Source organism: Bos taurus, chromosome 9, assembly GCF_002263795.3.
Source record: "Bos taurus isolate L1 Dominette 01449 registration number 42190680 breed Hereford chromosome 9, ARS-UCD2.0, whole genome shotgun sequence".
Classification (NCBI taxonomy): Eukaryota; Metazoa; Chordata; class Mammalia; order Artiodactyla; family Bovidae; genus Bos; species Bos taurus.
This window is the reverse complement of record NC_037336.1, coordinates 81,893,414-81,912,282: the sequence shown is the minus strand read 5'-3', so window position 1 is coordinate 81,912,282 and position 18,869 is coordinate 81,893,414. Positions and strand designations below refer to the sequence as shown.

The 18,869-nt window shown below is 38.6% G+C and overlaps 1 protein-coding gene across 11 annotated transcripts in view; it reads right to left on the bottom strand.

Annotated features, from left to right (window-relative positions):
- The window catches only part of UTRN (utrophin), a 556,684-nt gene that overhangs the window by 296,055 nt on the left and 241,760 nt on the right, over window positions 1-18,869 (bottom strand). For all 11 annotated transcript variants that reach the window (XM_010808643.4, XM_015472890.3, XM_010808642.4 and 8 more), the window contains 5 exons: window positions 18,290-18,440; window positions 16,920-17,095; window positions 8,453-8,588; window positions 6,657-6,806; window positions 3,052-3,127 (listed from right to left, as the gene is read on the bottom strand). In XM_010808643.4, the coding sequence (XP_010806945.1) occupies window positions 3,052-3,127; window positions 6,657-6,806; window positions 8,453-8,588; window positions 16,920-17,095; window positions 18,290-18,440 (689 nt within the window). The remainder of the gene's footprint in view (window positions 1-3,051; window positions 3,128-6,656; window positions 6,807-8,452; window positions 8,589-16,919; window positions 17,096-18,289; window positions 18,441-18,869) is intronic.

The window sequence follows — 18,869 nt, the reverse complement described above, 5'->3', positions numbered from 1 at the left end:
GTTCATGGAATTCCCCAGGCAAGAATAGTGGAGTGGGTTGTCATTCCCTTCTCCAGAGGATCTTCCCGACCCAGGGATCAAACCTGGGTCTCCCTCATTGTAGGAAGATTCTTCACCATCTGAGCCACTAGGGATGGATATATGGCATACAGTAAATCTAATGCAAGAAGCTGGAGAGAGACAGGATGGATCTTGGAGAGAAGATGTAACTGAGTTATGGTGCTCAGGTCAGGAAAGGCCCATCTAAAAAGGGAATATATGAGAACTAAGTGAAGTGAGAATGTGAAACATGTAATAACTGAGGGAAGGACATGTGGATAAGAAAGAAAGAAGAAATAGCAAGCACAAGGGCCATAAATGGAAATGTTTTTGACATATTAGAAACAGTGAGAAGACCAGTATGTCTGAAGGAGAATGAACAGAGGAAAAAGTGGTAAGAAATGGGATTACAGAGATAGGCAGCAGACAGATCATACATGGTCTTCTGGACCATGGTAAGGGAGCAGAAATCACTTATGTATGGTGGAAGTGATTAAAAGACTGAAATCAAAGGAATAATACATCAAACTTGTTTTCTAGAGCTATTGCTTGGCTGCTATCAGCATAATCGATGAGGGATAAGATAAGAATAGAATCTGAACAGTAAGTTAGAATATTACAACAATCTACATGAAAGATAAATAGTTTAAGACCAGGGAAGTAGTTGGGATGGGCCATGGAACTGGAAAAAAGTGGCAATGGATTGGATATGAAACCTAGAAAAGATTCAAGGGTGACTCCAAGAGCACTGGCCTAAGAATTGGCCAAATTACCTAAAGTTATAAAGTGTCTAAAGTCATGGGACTGGTGAACAAAGCTAGAGAAGACAGTTCTGAGGATTGAGGTATACCCATGCCATGAAATACCATACATCAGTTTAAATGAGATACTAGATCTACAAGCATTGAGATGTATGTAAATGAGAATGATCCAGTAGAGAGGAGACAATGAGGATCAGTTAAACTCAAGAGAAGATGTGATCCGTAGCACAAGTGGAGGAGGAGATGGTCTTCAAAATGGAGACTCTTCCACTGAATAGGAAGAAAGCATGTAGTTTGTGGGTATACTGGTAGGTAGGTGGAGGGAGTCTGTGATGGGAAAAAGAAGACCTCATTGAATAAACAGTACTTTAGTTTTTAAAAATGAGATGAGGTCATCAGTAGAGAAATGAGCAAGGGGCACTCAGAAGAAAGTGCAGCGGGTTGCTCTTCAGTGCTGAGTGCCCATCTGAGTGCAGTCAGCCAGAAGCTAGCATGTATAGACCTCAAAGACAATACACAGGGGCAAGAAGCACTGTATGGTCCCATTTACAGGAAATATCCAGAGCAGATAAATCCATCGAGACAGAACACAGATTTGTGGTTGCCATGGGTTGGGGCTAGAAGGGAAGGGAGACAAACTGTTGAGTAAGAGTTTTTACTCTGGAGTGATGGAAATATTTTCAAACTAGACAGAGGTGGTGGCTGCACCACACTGTGGAATGTCCTTTAATTGTTCACTTTAAGACGGTTAACTTTATTTTTTAATATAATTTTTAAAGGAATAATAAAAATCTGAATTACAATACTGTACAGGAGGCACGGAACACACTGGAATTAGCTTCAGGTTTCACACTTCAGGGAGGAATATCTTATGAAGAATAAACTGCTCACCTAATGCAAGGTGTAGTTTTGCTGGCAGCTTTTTGTACTTTACTTTTTATTTTTATTGTTTGGATATATACTTTTAAATTTTTATTGGAGCATAGTTGATTTACAATGCTGTGTTTTTTGTACTTTTAAATATGCATTCAAATTTTCCCCACTCCTTTGCCATGATGTTACATAATGATGTAAGCCATTGGCACTTCTCTGCAAATCTACAGCATCAGGCCAAACAGAAAGAGAAGAATAGTATATGAATACAGATGATGATATTTTCCAAAGTAACCTAATGTGCTTTTGAAAAATGCATCAGGCCTTTTCCCTATGGTTATGGTGTTGAACTTGAGGTGACAAAGCAGCAGGACCCAAATGCTAATCCAAGTGTTTTGGATCTTGAGCGACAAAACCAATCAGATGCCAGGTATCTCCTGTACAAGGTACTGGGAAATACAATTAAAAACTGAATACAAACTTGGCCCTGGACAAGCCTCCAATCTCAAAAAAAGAAAAAAAAAAAGTCTTGTCACTCATCAGTTTCTGACTCCAGAAGGGGAACAGGAGAAAGAAGGCGGGAGTAGTGAGAAGAGAGGAGGAGGAGGAGGGGCAGAAGGAGCAGGAGGAAGAGCAGGAGGACAGAGGAGGAAGGGGAGAGGCAGCAGATGGCACACAGGAAGCAGATAGAGTTAATCACATCTGAGGTTCTGCCTGGTGATTCAACAGCAGGAGAGCCAGCCAAGGTGGTTTAGAGAGCTTGCAAAGCAGTGATTAATTAGCAGAGGTCACAGTGGCTATGGGGCAGTAGCCTGCACTCTAGTCTCAGCAAAGAGAAGGAAATAAATAGTGAGAAAACACTCTTCATTCGCCTAAGTGATCAGCATTTGTCCACAAACAGCCTCCCTGAGATGGACAGCTCTTCCAAATCCCCGACTCCTGCTCCCAGGGGTATCCAAACTTTTTGTTTTCAGTCATCATCAGCGCCTAGTTACACATCTCCAGAACACGCCAACACAATGACTTACCATTGATTTGCTGAAAAGCTGCATGTCCCTAGAAAACTATTCCCCCAACGTCCCCACCTTACCTCTCCCCTCGCCTTCAGCAAGCTCTTTTGGAGCTCAGGTTCCACACTGGCCTCAAGAAAGGCTAAAACTCTTAATTCCTATGAGAGGAAGTGCCTTGCACACACTAGGCAGTGAAATACATCTTGTGTTTAGAGACGATATTCTTTTCAAATGATTGAAAGCAGAATGATAAGTCATAACTGCATTGTGTTTTTAAATAAGTTTTCCTAATTCACATACAATGCTCATAATCATAAAATTCTGCTATGTTTATAAAAAATTTTGTGAAGGAAAAAACTGTATCTTACCAGCAATTCTCATCTGAGCAACGGAACAGGGATCCTGGAAGCGTTCCTTCAGCACACCAGGCACTTCTCTGCATATCTACAGCATCAGGCCAAACAGAAAGAGAAGAATAGTATATAAATACGGATGATGATATTTTCAAAAGAAAGCGTTCTTCTAAATGATTCTTGCTGCCGCTTTCCTGCCCCTCTTCAATGCCTAAGCTTCTGTGTCCACTTTCACTATCCACTGCGGTCTTCCCTGACCCCCAACTGATAGCAAGAACGTCATCCAGTCCTTAGCTGGCCTGCTCCTGTACAACATTTAATGCTGCCACTCCCTCTCCCTTGATTCTCTTGGTATTTTACAATGGTGATTTTACCCCCACCTCTGTGATAGATATTCTATGCTTCATCCTGGCCTCTCTCCCTGGGTCCTGGTTTCTAATTGCTTCATTTATCAAATGGAGTTTCAAGAGACTGATGACTTTCCAAAACAGATCTTCAGTCATACTCTTCCTGTCAACTGTATATTCAGATATGTCCAAGTGTGGATCCATCACCTGTGTCCCTGACATCTTCTTCACTCTCTGTCTCCTCTAGCTCCTGTCATTTATGCTTCTTTTCCCTGCAATGTCTTTCCCTCCAATCCTCCATCTGACTAATACTCATTCATCTTTAGTAAATTAGCTTGGATATGAACTCCACAAAACCTTCCATGGCTACCACCCAAAGTTAGGGAGGTTCTCCACTTTTATATTCCCACAGATACCTCCTTTATAACAAGGAGGTTATCTACCTGTCTCACCCACAATGAGCTCTTTGGGTTAAGGAGCATTTTCATACTCTTGGCTACATTTCCAGTTCTTAAAATGGTACCTGGCATAAAATGAGAGCCCAGTAAAATCCTACTGAGCAAATAAAAGCATGAATGAATGAAAAATGCAGATTAGTATTTCCTAAAATGTGTCTGTTGAAATTCTCTACATGATAAGCCTTGCTTTTGCTTGGTCCTAGATTCCCATAACTCACATAATTAGTGTAGAATCTACATGAAGTCCTGTGATAAAGGAAGCTCTGTCTGACATTGTGTTCCCAAAGTGGCCACCATGCCCTATTCTACACAATACCCACTGACATCCTTTGTGTTAAATAAATACATGTGCTCCGCCTGAATATTCACAAGCTGAGTCTGGCATGTTGGACACGGGGCCAACATGTCTGAAAAACAGCAAGGAGAGAGCGTAGCAGATGAAGTCAGGGAGATAACAGGAAGCCAGAACACGATCAGCCTCATAAGCCACCGTCAGGACTTTGGCCATTACTCTGAATGAGATGGAATACTATTAGCGGGGTTTTTTCAGGGGATTTACTTGACCTGAATGATTCTTAACAAATACTTTGGTTGCTTTGTTAAGAAGAGACGGACAAAGGGAAAAGTGAGGCAAACAGGAGGCCAAGGAAGTGGCCATGGCAGGAATCACACAAGAGATGACAGCAATGATGATCACACAGGAAACAACTTAGTGGCCATGGAGGCCGTGAGAAGCGGCCAAGTTTATGAAATTTTGCAAACCTAAGAAAAGATGAAAGAATTGCCCAGGGAATACCCATGTGCCACTCAATATCGACATTTGTTAAAACTGCTCCATTTGCCTTATTGTGTATCTACTCCTGTAGCCTTCCATTCAAACCATCCATCAACGAGACAGCAATTTTGAAGGAGAAGCTGATGATGGTGACTCCAGGGTTTATTTGTTTGTTTGCTTTTCACTGAGATAAAATTCACATGTCATAAAACTGAGTCCAGAGTTCTGGCATAAACCATAATAAGGATGTGATTACCAGTAACTGAGGTGGGAAAAGTAAACTAAGACCCCAGAGGGAGGTGGAGTCAGGTACTCAGTCTTGTATGTTAGTATCAGATGCCTGTTAGATATCATAGATATCAAAGTACAGATGCTCAGCACGCAGCTGTGATGAAGTCTGAATGCAGAGAGAGGTCAAGGCCAGACATGCAGCTGTGTGAGTCATCAGTAACAGTGACCCATAAAGGCAGTAGTTCTCAAGCAGAGAGGCTAGATCAATAAAGCACCTAAATCATTAGATATAGAAGGATGGCTATCATTTTAAAAGGATGGAGAGGAAGAAAAATGACTGATATGGGTCCTGTCCAAAACAAGACAGAAACATATCTGTTCAATGTCCCAGACAGACTTCTTACTGAGTGTGTGCTCATCTGCTCAGTCATGTCCAACTTTTTGCAACACCACAAACTGTAGTCAGCCAGGCTCCTCTGTGTGCGGGCTTTTCCAGGTAAGAAAACAGGAGTGAGTTGCCATTTCCTACTCCAGGGGATCTTCCCAACCCAGGGATCAAACCTGGGTCTCTTGCATCTCCTGCATTGGCAGGTGGATTCTTTACCACTGTGCCACCTGGGAAGCCCCATTATGCTATGTGCCCAAGCCAAAATAAATAGAAGCCTATTACTTTACCTCTGATTCAAATGCAAAAGAAGCAATGATATGAGAAAAAGACTTTATCTTAATCATATTGGTAGCCACATACCATTACAACCTACTTCAGTTCAGTTCAGTACAGTCACTCAGTCACGTCTGACTCTTTGCAGCACCATGAATCGCAGCACGTCAGGCCTTCCTATCCATCACCAACTCCTGGAGTTCACCCAAACTCATGTGCATTGAGTTGGTGATGCCATCCAGCCATCTCATCCTCTGTCGTCCCCTTCTCCTCCTGCCCCCAATCCCTCCCAGCATCAGGGTCTTTTCCAATGAGTCAACTCTTCGCATGAAGTAGCCAAAGTATTGGAGTTTCAGCCTCAACATCAGTCCTTTCAATGAACACCCAGGACTGATGTCCCTTAGGATGGCCTGGTTGGATCTCTTTACAGTCCATGGGACTCTTGAGTCTTCTCCAACACCATAGTTCAAAAGCATCAATTCTTCGGCACTCAGCCTTCTTCACAGTCCAACTCTCACATCCATACATTACCACAGGAAAAACCATAGCCTTGACTAGACGAACCTTTGTTGGCAAAGTAATGTCTCTGCTTTTCAATATGCTATCTAGGTTGGTCATAACTTTCCTTTCAAGGAGTAAGCGTCTTTTAATTTTATGGCTGTAATCACCATCTGCAGTGATTTTGGAGCCCCCAAAAATAAAATCTGACACTGTTTCCACTGTTTCCCCACGTATTTCCCATGAAGTGATGGGACCTAGTAAATACATGCTGAATGAATAAAACCATTTAAAATAAATCTATATATATGAAAAGTCACATGCAACATCACAAAGTTATTTTAAGGCTTTCATTTTTCAGAGCATAATTATTAGCATTTTATTGCCTAATTCTAATATACACTCATTATTCAATATAGTATATAACATATAAAATCTTCTATGCCAAAAAATCCCATGTGAAATAAATATTCTTTGAGAACATAAGCTTCCATCTATGACAGATGAAAAAAACATAATTATCAATACTAGTAAGCATTAGTAAAATGTGCCCATATTTGGGTATACTTAAAACAGTTGTATAATCCCACTTCTTTGAGAACAAAATCAATAAACATGAAAAAGGTATCACAGTAATTCTTAAGGCACACCTTATTCCATGACGAATTTACAGTTCTTAAGCTCTCTGAAACTTTTTCTCTTTCATGTAAACTCAGACTTTTATCTGAAAGCATTTCCAATTCAGTTCTATTCAACCACTTGAGTTTCTCAGCTTGTACATCCATCTCCTGGGTTAAGTCCTAAGGGAGTCAGAAGAGAGGTATGGTTAAAAGGTTGTCATACCAGCGAAAGATCAAGAACTGTGTTAGAAATCTCTATGGGAAATAGTCCTATAAATGTGCACCTTTAATTTCTTAAATGGAAAATAAACTTCTAAGAAACCTGAATTGATATTAACAAACTGTAACTAATTCGGGAATGAACTCCCACTTCCAGGAAGCACTGTGTGAACATGAATTACTACTCCCAACCTGCACCTCTTAACAGGGTCATATAAAATCATATTTATCTTGACAACTTAATATTCTGTTCTTAGATAAAAAATAAAAATGGTGTTTATTCTAACAAAAGGCCAAAAATCCCCAGAAACAATGGAAGCATTTTATGCATGCATGTCTACCTATCCCAATATACTGTCCTAACCCTTGTGACTGACCCCAAATTGTTTACAAAAGGCATATTCCAAGGAAACTACTAAAATTTTTATAATAAACACAAACTTATTATATATTTGTCAGATTTTGAAATGAAAACTTAATAACCACTTGCCATATATTTTTCATCAGTATTAACATTGTCTTTCCCCAAATACCTCAATCATATTCCTTTAGACAAAATCTCTAATGAGATTAGTGGGTATCATTTTAGATATTCCTTATTGCACACATGTGTATGCATCTATACTCGCACACAATTTCTTTTGTTTAATAAAAATGTGAGCACATTTTGCTTATTGCTCTACAAGTACTTTAATTCTTAACACACAAAATATAAAGTTTGTGGATATAAAAATGTATGGAAATTTGGGTATATTATTATAACATACCTATATACCTTTATGTATTTTTATATGTTGTATACCTATACAATTTTAAACAATTCTTGCGGGTTGCAGATCAACAAAGAAACTTTAATTAATACAACTGTGACAATAAGACCATAATAAACTGCAGTAACTCTCCAGTCACTTGGAGTCTTCTTGTAGAACTCATTTTATAGATCCTGCTGCTGCTGCTGCTGCTGCTGCTGCTGCTAAGTCACTTCAGTCGTGTCCGATTCTGTGCAACCCCACAGACAGTTCACCAGGCTCCCCCATCCCTGGGTTTCTCCAGGCAAGAACACTGGAGTGGGTTGCCATTTCCTTCTCCAATGCATGAAAGTGAAAAGTGAAAGTGAAGTCGCTCAGTCGTGTCCGACCCTCAGCGACCCCATGGACTGCAGCCTTCCAGGCTCCTCCGTCCATGGGATTTTCCAGGCAAGAGTACTGGAGTGGGTTGCCATTGCCTTCTCCTCATTTTATAGATAGTAATCAGTAATTAATACTCTTCTAAATCCAAAAGGAAAAAACTATACTTCACAGAATTATTATATTCTAAAATGCTGATGTCTGTTTAAAATATTCTAAAATCCTTTGGTCCAATACTTAGACCCACATGACATCACTTTTACATGAATGAAGCTTTGCCTCTGCAATGATGAAATAACAGTTGCTCTTTAAAATTAAAAAATGTATATATGTATATTCCTCTTTAAAGTTCACCAGTCTTACCACAAATACAAAGCTTCTTCCCCTTTTCTTATTTAGTCATCCAATATCTTATTTTTAGTGTAAATGTTCATGCATCAAAAAAGCATCAGCAAATATAGAGACAAATAAATCACTTACTGTTAATTCTTGCAGGTTTTCTTCCAGTTCAGTGGTTGATCTTTTTTGTACAACATTCTCAGCCTTTGTTAACCAACAGATAATCTCATCTAGTCTTTTTCTATAGTCCATCACCTGCTTACTTTCTCCTTTCAACCTAAAAGGACAAATTATTAAAAAATATTGAGAAAATTAACAAATTAACTAGAACATTATATATCTGCATTGGATATTCTGACTAAATATGTCACACACAAAAAAATAATTATCTTAATATGTATCAATTATTTTAACATATATTTTTAAATGAGTATTAATAGTAATGTATACATTTTGCAAGGTTATATGCAAATATAAGAATAAGATTTCTTCCTTCATTAAATTAAAAAATATTGAAACTAAAAAATGGTGTCTTTCTTCATCATAAAAACTATGTAGAAATTTAATACAAAGGACTTTTTAAAGCTAGACCCCACCGTACAGCATAATGGAGGCTTTAAAAAGAAAACATGAAAAATGTCTTTATCTAAAATAATAAGGAAAAATACATAATTCTCTTTGAGTACTCCATGGAGATAGAAAGGTATCATTATATGACATTCACATTAGGGGGCAACTATTACTCTACTTTATTCATAGGAAAGAAAGAGCAAGAACAAGGCAAGATACCAAAAATGGGAAATTTTTAGAAATATTAGGAAAGACAAGAAAAACGGGAATTTGATGAGCTCATTAAAATAAGTATTATATTTGAATATAGCACCAAGTTACAAAAAAGGGTTTAGAAAAAACAAAGCCAAAGTTTTAAAGGACATAAGGAAATAGTCATATGAATATAAAAAAGGAACTGCCTTAATTACATCTTTTAATGTTATAAGAATAACGTTTATAATTATATAAACCATCTGTCAAAAGATGAGAGTATGATTAGAACTCATTTGACAAACAAGATTATGTATCTTGAAGAAAGAGTTTGAAAGCTATTTAGAACTTGGTGGTGGTATCACTTCTATAGCTCCAGCTATTAGCTGCTGGCTTAAAAATAGAATGCAATTTTTTTAAATGAATTACATTATGTCATCCTTAATAAGAATTTACATTTTTATGGCTATAATTTTTTCTTTTTAATCACAAATACACCTAACACAATGATGCAATACGTATAGATAAAATGCTAAATAAATCTTATATATTTAATAGAGAGTCAGTGATATTTGAAGGAGAGTATTTTAATGTTTAAAAATCTAATAAGGGAAAGGGGGAGGAATAAATTAGGTGTTTGGGATGAACATATACACACTACCATATATAAAATAGACAACCAACAAGGACCTACTGTATAGCACAGGGAACTATATTCAGTATTTTGTAATAACCTATAAGAGACAAGAATCTAAAAAGAATAGATATATTTGTATATGTATAACTGAATCACTTTTGTGGTACACCTGAAACTAACACAACATTGTAAATAACCTTTAATTTTAAAAAATTAATGATAATCACTACAGAATCACATCTTTCCCCAGTAGCTCAGTTCGTAAAGAATCTGCCTGCAATGCAGGAGACCAGGGTTCGATCACTGGGTTGGAAAGAGGCACTGGTGAAGGAAATGGCAACCCACTCTGGTATGCTTGCCTGGAAAATCTCATGGACAGAGGAGCCTAGGGGGCTAGGCTAAGAGGTTGCAAGTGTCAGACACGACTTAGAAACTAAACTCCACAGGATCATAAGTTTTCATTTTTAAGTATTCATCATGAGAGAACACTGCTTCAAGATTTAAATAAATAAATAAAGCTATATATGAATTGTTTAGACTATCAGAACCCAAACAGGTAATTCACCCTCTGTATCGAAGAGTTTTTAAATAACAACTGTAAAAACAATTAAAATATTACTATTGACCTTGTGTTTTAAAAAAAAGTAGCAATTTAAATTCCCAGGGTTTCATAATCACAACTAATGTATTATTTTGAAAATATATCTATGACGAAAACTAACATTATCAAGTAATTTCAATAAGACATATTTGAGTCACACAAAATTTTCATCTGCAAACTAGCTAAATATAATCTACATTTTAAATGTTATCACTAAGTAAAAACAAGTTATAAATTAATGTTCAAACAGTAGATAACAATTACTCATTAAGGAATAACACAAGTTGCTGAACTGTGCAAATATTTAATAACAGACACTCAATACAAAAATAAATTGAGCTGTGTGCTATTTCTCAATGAGTAATAACAGTACACATAATAAGCCCATAAAATTGCAAGGTGGCCCCAATTTAAGACAAATTCAAACCTAAAGTTAAATGTGAATTTATGAAAACAAATACTGCTTTAGTTACAAGATGCTGGAGAAGAGATTCATTATTCTTTCCTCTTCTCAAAAAAATGAGTCGAGCCTCTTTTAGCTTCACCATGTCAGTCCAAGAAGCAATAATTATCACATTCCACAGAGATCCATTTGAAATTGATTAGGGAAATTTCTACAGTTATTGCTAATACCATACCAGCAAGTACATCTTTTTCCTTAAGAAGACCAGACCACCTGATCTGCCTCTTGAGAAATCTGTATACAGGTCAGGAAGCAACAGTTAGAACTGGACATGGAACAACAGACTGGTTCCAAATAGGAAAAGGAGTACGTCAGGGCTGTATGTTGTCACCCTGCTTATTTAACTTATCTGCAGAGTACATCATGAGAAAGGTTGGGCTGGAAGAAGCACAAGCTGGAATCAAGATTGCTGAGAGAAATATCAATAACCTCAGATATGCAGATGACACCACCCTTATGGCAGAAAGGGAAGAGGAACTAAACAGCCTCTTGATGAAAGTGAAAGAGGAGAGTGAAAAAGTTGGCTTAAAGCTCAACATTCAGAAAGCTAAGATCATGGCATCTGGTCCCATCACTTCATGGCAAATAGATGGGGAAACAGTGGAAACAGTGTCAGACTTTATTTTTCTGGGCTCCAAAATCACTGCAGATGGTGATTGCAGCCATGAAATTAAAAGACGCTTACTCCTTGGAAGGAAAGTTATGACCAACCTAGATAGATATTCAAAAGCAGAGACATTACTTTGCCAACAAAGGTCTGTCTAGTCAAGGCTATGGTTTTTCCAGTAGTCATGTATGGATATGAGAGTTGGACTGTGAAGAAAGCTGAGTACTGAAGAATTGATGCTTTTGAACTGTGATGTTGGAGAAGACTCTTGAGAGTCCCTTGGACTACAAGGAGATCCAACCAGTCCATTCTAAAGATCAGCCCTGGGTGTTCTTTGGAAGGAATGATGCTAAAGCTGAAACTCCAGTACTTTGGCCACCTCATGAGAAGAGTTGACTCATTGGAAAAGACCCTGATGCTGGGAGGGATTGGGGGCAGGAGGAGAAGGGAATGACAGAGGATGAGATGGCTGGATGGCATCACCGACTCGACGGATGTGAGTTTGAGAGAACTCTGGGAGTTGGTGATGGACAGGGAGGCCTGGTGTGCTGCAATTCATGGGGTCGCAAAGAGTCGGACATGACTGAGTGACTGAACTGAACTGAACTGAACTGAGACTGCAGCAGGCCAGGCTTCCCTGTCTATCACCAACTCCCAGAGTTTGCTCAGACTCATGTCCATCAAGTTGGTGATGCCATCCAACCATTTCATCTTCTGTAGTCCCCTTCTCCTCCTGCCTTCAATCTTTCCCAGCATTAGGGTCTTTTCTAAGGAGTCAGTTCTTCACATCAGGTGGCCAAAGTATTAGAGCTTCAACTTCAGCATCAGTCCTTCCAATGAATATTCAGGACTGATTTCCTTTAGGATTGACTGGTTTGATCTCCTGGCAGTGCCAACTCATTAGCGTGACACATAAAATCCTATGGGACTCCCCACTCTGCCCCTCGTCCCCTGAGCCCTTCTCACCTTCTAACCTTGACAGATTTTTTACTCAGCCACACTATTTCATGCCTCCCACCTTGCCTGTTCTGTACCTTTTCCTTTCAAGACCATCCCTAAGAAGAATTTATAGGAAATTGCTATAAATGGTTCAACACCAGCTTCAGGATCCCTCCACTGCATGTCTGAATTCCACAGCCCATCACCCCTGAGTCTATGACAACACACTATCTTCTTATAATAATGATGTACCCTTTAATCACATCAGATTACTTTTTCCTTTAAACATTTTCTTCACCATAGTCCCTCTGAGTTCTTTAGTCATACTTGTATCCCCTGTGCTAAACACAAAGTTCATAAATACTGATCAAATCATTTAATCAATCATTGGCAAAACAGCAATACCATCCTTGGAGAATAAGTCATAGGATAGCTTACAATAACAGAACTAGATCTTCTGAGTGCTTAGTATGAATAGATAGGGCATAAGCTTTCTACAAAAAGTGTCTCCTTTAATCCTCATGATACTCCTCTGAGAAGATACCCCAGTTCTCATTCGCAGAGGAGGAAAATTAGCCAGAGAGCTCTGAGGTCTATCCACCTTTTACATGCACAGTACTCATGAGATTAAGTACTGTCACTAACTTTCTATGAGACCCTGGACAGTTATTAATACTTCACTTCTCCACTCTGAGCCTCAGTTTCCAAAGCTGTACAACGGATCTAAATAGGCCCATCACAGGGTAGTTGTCAGGATTCAGTTCAGTTCAGTCACTCAGTTGTGTCCGACTCTTTGCGACCCCATGAATCGCAGCACGCCAGGCCTCCCTTTCCATCACCAACTCTCAGAGTTCACCCAGACTCACGTCCATCGAGTCAGTGATGCCATCCAGCCATCTCATCCTCTGTCTTCCCCTTCTCCTCCTGCCCCCAGTCCCTCCCAGCATCAGAGTCTTTTCCAATGAGTCAACTCTTCGCACGAGGTGGCCAAAGTATTGGGGTTTCAGCTTTAGCATCATTCCTTCCAAAGAACACCCAGGACTGATCTCCTTCAGAATGGACTGGTTGGATCTCCTTGCAGTCCAAGGGACTCTCAAGAGTCTTCTCCAACACCACGGTTCAAAAGCATCAATTCTTCAGTGCTCTGCTTTCTTCACAGTCTCACATCCATACATGACTATTGGAAAAACCATAGCCTTAACTAGACGGACCTTTGTTGGCAAAGTAATATCTCTGCTTTTGAATATGCTATCTAGGTTGGTTATAACTTTCCTTCCAAGGAGTAAGCGTCTTTTAATTTCATGGCTGCAATCACCATCTGCAGTGATTTTGGAGCCCAAAAAAATAAAGTCTGTCACTGTTCCCACTGTTTCCCCATCTATTTGCCATGAACTGATGGGACCATATGCCATGATCTTAGTTTTCTGAATGTTGAGCTTTAAGCCAACTTTTTCACTCTCCTCTTTCACTTTCATCAAGAGGCTGTTTAGTTCCTCTTCCCTTTCTGCCATAAGGGTGGTGTCATCTGCATATCTGAGGTTACTGATATTTCTCCCAGTAATCTTGATTCCAGCGTGTTCTTCTTCCAGCCCAGTGTTTCTCATGATGTACTCTGCATGTAAGTTAAATAAGCAGGGTGACAATATACAGCCTTGACGTACTCCTTTTCCTATCTGGAACCAGTCTGTTGTTCCATGTCCAGTTCTAACTGTTGCTTCCTGACCTGCATATAGGTTTCTCAAGAGGCAGGACAGGTGGTCTGGTACTCCCATCTCTTTCAGAATTTTCCACAGTTTATTGTGATCCACACAAAGGCTTTGGCATAGTTGATAAAGCAGAAATAGATGTTTTTCTGGAACTCTCTTCCTTTTTCAATGGTCCAGCAGATGTTGTCAATTTGATCTCTGGTTCCTCTACCTTTTCTAAAACCAGCTTGAACATCTGGAAGTTCACGGTTCACGTATTGCTGAAGCCTGGCTTGGAGAATTTTGAGCATTACTTTACTAGCATGTGAGATGAGTGCAATTGTGTGGTAGTTTGAGCATTCTTTGGCATTGCCTTTCTTTGGGACTGGAATGAAAACTGACCTTTTCCAGTCCTGTGGCCACTGTTGAGTTTTCCACATTTGCTGGCATGTTGAGTGCAGCACTTTCACAGCATCATCTTTCAGGATTTGAAATAGCTCAACTGGAATTTCATCACCTCCACTAGCTTTGTTTGTAGTGATGCTTTCTAAGGCCCACTTGACTTCACATTCCATGATGTCTGGCTCTAGGTCAGTGATCACACTATCGTGATTATCTGGGTCGTGAAGATCTTTTTTGTACAGTTCTTTTGTGTATTCTTGCTACCTCTTCTTAATATCTTCTTCTTCTGTTAGGTCCATACCATTTCTCTCCTTTATCGAGCCCATCTTTGCATGAAATGTTCCCTTGGTGTCTCTAATTTTCTCGAAGAAATCTCTAGTCTTTCCCATTCTGGTGTTTTCCTCTATTTCTTTGCATTGATCGCTAAGGAAGGTTTTCTTATCTCTTCTTGCTATTCTTTGGAACTCTGCATTCAGATGCTTATATCTTTCCTTTTCTCCTTTGCTTTTCACTTCTCTTCTTTTCACGAGTACTTATAAGGCCTCCCCAGACAGCCATTTTGCTTTTTTGCATTTCTTTTCCATGGGTATGGTCTTAATCCCTGTCTCCTGTACAATGTCACAAACCTCATTCCATAGTTCTTCAGGCACTCTATCAGATCTAGTCCCTTAAATCTATTTCTCACTTCCACTGTATAATCTTAAGGAACTTGATTTAGGTCATACCTGAATGGTCTAGTGGTTTTCCCTACTTTCTTCAATTTAAGTCTGAATTTGGCAATGAGGAGTTCATGATCTGAGCCATAGTCAGCTTCCAGTCTTATTTTGGCTGACTGTATAGATCTTCTCCACCTTTGGTTGCAAAGAATATAATCAATCTAATTTCAGTGTTGACCATCTGGTGATGTCCATGTGTAGAGTCTTCTCTTGTGTTGTTGGATTAAATGAGGTCAAATGCTGTCTTTGCCACATGGCAACCTCTCAGTCAAGACACACAAACTATGACTTGACTTTTACCAAACCACACGAAATAAAAGATGATGTTAGCTTATAAACAGTTGCCAGGTCTGCCCTGGTGGTCCAGCGGTAAAGAATCCACCTGCCAATGCAGGGAACATGAGTTCCATCCATTGCCCAGGAAGATCCCACATGCCATGGAGCAGCTAAGTACATGTGCCACAAATACTGAGCTCTCACTCTGAAGCCCACGAGCCACAAATACTGAAGCCCGTGTGTCCTTAGAGCCTGTGCTCCGCAACAAGAGAAGCCACCACAATAAAAAGCCTGCACATTACGACTAGAGAGTAGCCCCTGCTTGCTGCAACTAGAGAAAAGTTGGCCAAGGAACAACAAAGACCCAGCACAGCCAAAAATTTTAAATAAATAAACAAATAAAAATTTTTCTAAAGTAGGCAAAAGCTCTTTTTGCAACAAGCATGTATTATTTTTACAATAAAAGAGAATAAACCTTTAAAAAGTAGCCACAAGCCAAATACTCAAAGTTCAATATTTTATGTTACGCTATAATACTGAACTTGATAAAGTATTAGATTGGCCTTGAACAAAACAATAGTTTATCACTAAAATAATATATCATCTACAGAGTTAAAATTATCAGAAAAAAATATCTCGGAGATTTTAAAACAAAACTACCATTAACTCACCCTCTCAAGGTGAAATGTATTAAGCAAAATAGGAATCATCCATTAAATCCTGAATGTCTCAAACATAATTTCAAATAAGGGTAAAGTAATACATGAAATAATATGTGCAATGTTGAGTATTATATTCATTGGTCATCAAACATGTTTGCAACCAGAAGACACCCTAGTATTAATATGTGGGGCAATGCAACATAATCTGACATAAAAATACAATAATAAGTTATATTTACTATGTCATATAGATGAGGAACTGCATTATGTACACAGCACTGACGTAGAAAGACACAGGGCACCCTTAGACACCAGGAATTCCTCAGTGAGACAGATTCCTCATCAAGACCCAAAGACCCTGCCAGGAAGAGAGGGAGGGAGAAGCTTGCCCTGAAACCCCCTTCTTCAGCCAGAAATTCCAGAGTGTTCCTCCACCTACTTCAAATTCCTGTCACAAAGTCGCTGTGTCATAATAAACAGTGAGAAAAAAAGAGGAATGAAGATTTTTTGACATATCTGAGTAGAAAAGTTAGACTATGGTGGGCCTTTTAAACATAGAAAAACACAAAAATACAGAACGTGGACAGTGGAAGTCTTAAACGCCAACAAAACTCTTGTAATGTGAGAGCAAAAAGTGAAAATGTTAGTCACTCAGTCGTGTCTGACTCTGCAACTCCAAGGACTCTGCCCACCAGGATCCTTGGTCCATGGAATTCTCCAGGCAAGAATACTGGAGTAGCCATACCCTCCCCCTAGTATCAAATGATAGAAAGAACTTGGAACTCATCATCTTGTATCTCAAAAGGTTCTGCCCAAATACCCTCACCCCGTGCCCTTGAGTTATCACGGCTTAATCACCTTGGTCGCCGATCCTTCACTTCTGCAGTGATTGCACCCCAGCGTTGGTTTAAACCTGCCAGCTTGTCCTTCAAGAAGCTTCCATCTGTCGGGGAGAGTTTCTGTATAATCCCATCCCCCGTTCTGTTTAGTGCTGCAAAACTCGGCTGGTGGCTGCTGATCCCCTCCTCGAGTTCCTGTAACAGAGAACCACTCAAGATTAACTCCACTGCTAAATTAAACTGTTCTGAGGCAGTGAATCCATTTTCACAGAGTGGTGTCGATACAAGTGTTAGAGAAACAAAGCCCTGGAAAGATACTTTATGTATATGAAAAAGACATTTTTAACACTTTAATTACATTTCAATCAACAGATTAAATGAAATCTACTTTGAAATCTAACCCACTCATGAATGTCATCAGGCAAAATACAGTGAAAGAGAACAGCCTAATAACATAAAATAAATAACAGCTTTTTATATTGACACATAAGCATCAATCATGCTTGATTAAAGTGAATTCCTTGTCCTCTAAACACGGGCTTGAAAGTGTCTCTTAAAAAACTGTTTAAACCCTCTACTCTCATATTTTATTATGTCCTACCATATGTAAGTAAATCTCAATGTGCATTTTATTGAGACATTGCTTCACTGGTCTGTAAATTTTTAAGCAATGGATTAAGAAAGGATATTTTAAAGTCAAATTTAAGTACTTCTCTTCAACCCTAAAAATAAGAAAAATGTATTAACATATTGATGAGAAAATAAAAGCATTCTCTAACTCCTCATAAACCTTCTACATTAAATATATTTTTAAAAATTAATAAAAGAGAAAATATTCTCAACAAGGGTAAATTGAAATTTTAACCATGATTTCTAAAGTCCTATTACTGTCAGCAGAACTGATTTAGCTATTGTGTTGTATTTTCCCAAGACTGAATTAGACTTACATGAGCAGCTGCCCTGATATAACTCAAAAATAATTTACTTTTATAATAATGATCAATGATAAAAAGAAAAGTAAGATCTCTAAGTGTTTAACTATAGAAAATAAAGGTGAGGTATACAGATATCTTTTTGTCCTTGATAGAGTCTTGAGTATAAAGTTTTATAAGTTCTGAATATAAAATTTTAAAAATAAAATTGTTTTCATATTTTTCACTAAAAAGTATTTTTATTTAAATTTCTTTAAATTCCTAATTTAAATTGAAAGACTTTTTTTCTTAGACTTTTAAAACTGAAAACTAGAACTGGAACAAAAATGACAGATTGTCTGTATACCCCTGAAAAATTAATACTGTAGGCCCCTCCTTTTAAAACCTGTCTTAAATGGTGCATACTAAATAAGCCAAGTTTTCAGCACATCCCCAGCCTCTTACAGAAAGCACTCACCTGCTGATGTATCCTGGCCTTCTCTAAGTCCAGGCCACCATCCGGAGCAAAAGTACCAGCCAGTAACTCTTCAGCTTCTGTTATCCAGTGTGTGAGGTCATTAAGGTCACAGTGGAACTGTCTCCATTCCTCCACAGCCCTATCAAAATAACTAAGGGACAACAAACAAAATAGGTTTCCAAACTTTCCAGGACCGTCTAGAAGCGATTTTATAAGAAGGAAATTTAAATCTCATTTAAACCGAAAGCCTCAAAATGAGTGAATTCACAGCTCACTGCTCTGTAAGCCCAGTTTTCGTAATGGATTACTGTTAATGATTCCTCTTAGAGAAACATGCATCATACCAAGAGTCAAGCAATCTGCATATACCTCCCCCCTCACATTCATGCACACAGACACACACACATTAGGCAGCTTTCTAACTAAATAGAGAGGCATCTCTGGCTGCGAAAGTCAAGATAGATTAGCTTTAGGCATGTTAATCCACCCAACTTTGAACACTTAACATTTCAGATATCATGAAATGCAAAATATGATTAATTACTTTATTCTCTTAGGAAAAAATTAGGGTATTTTATTT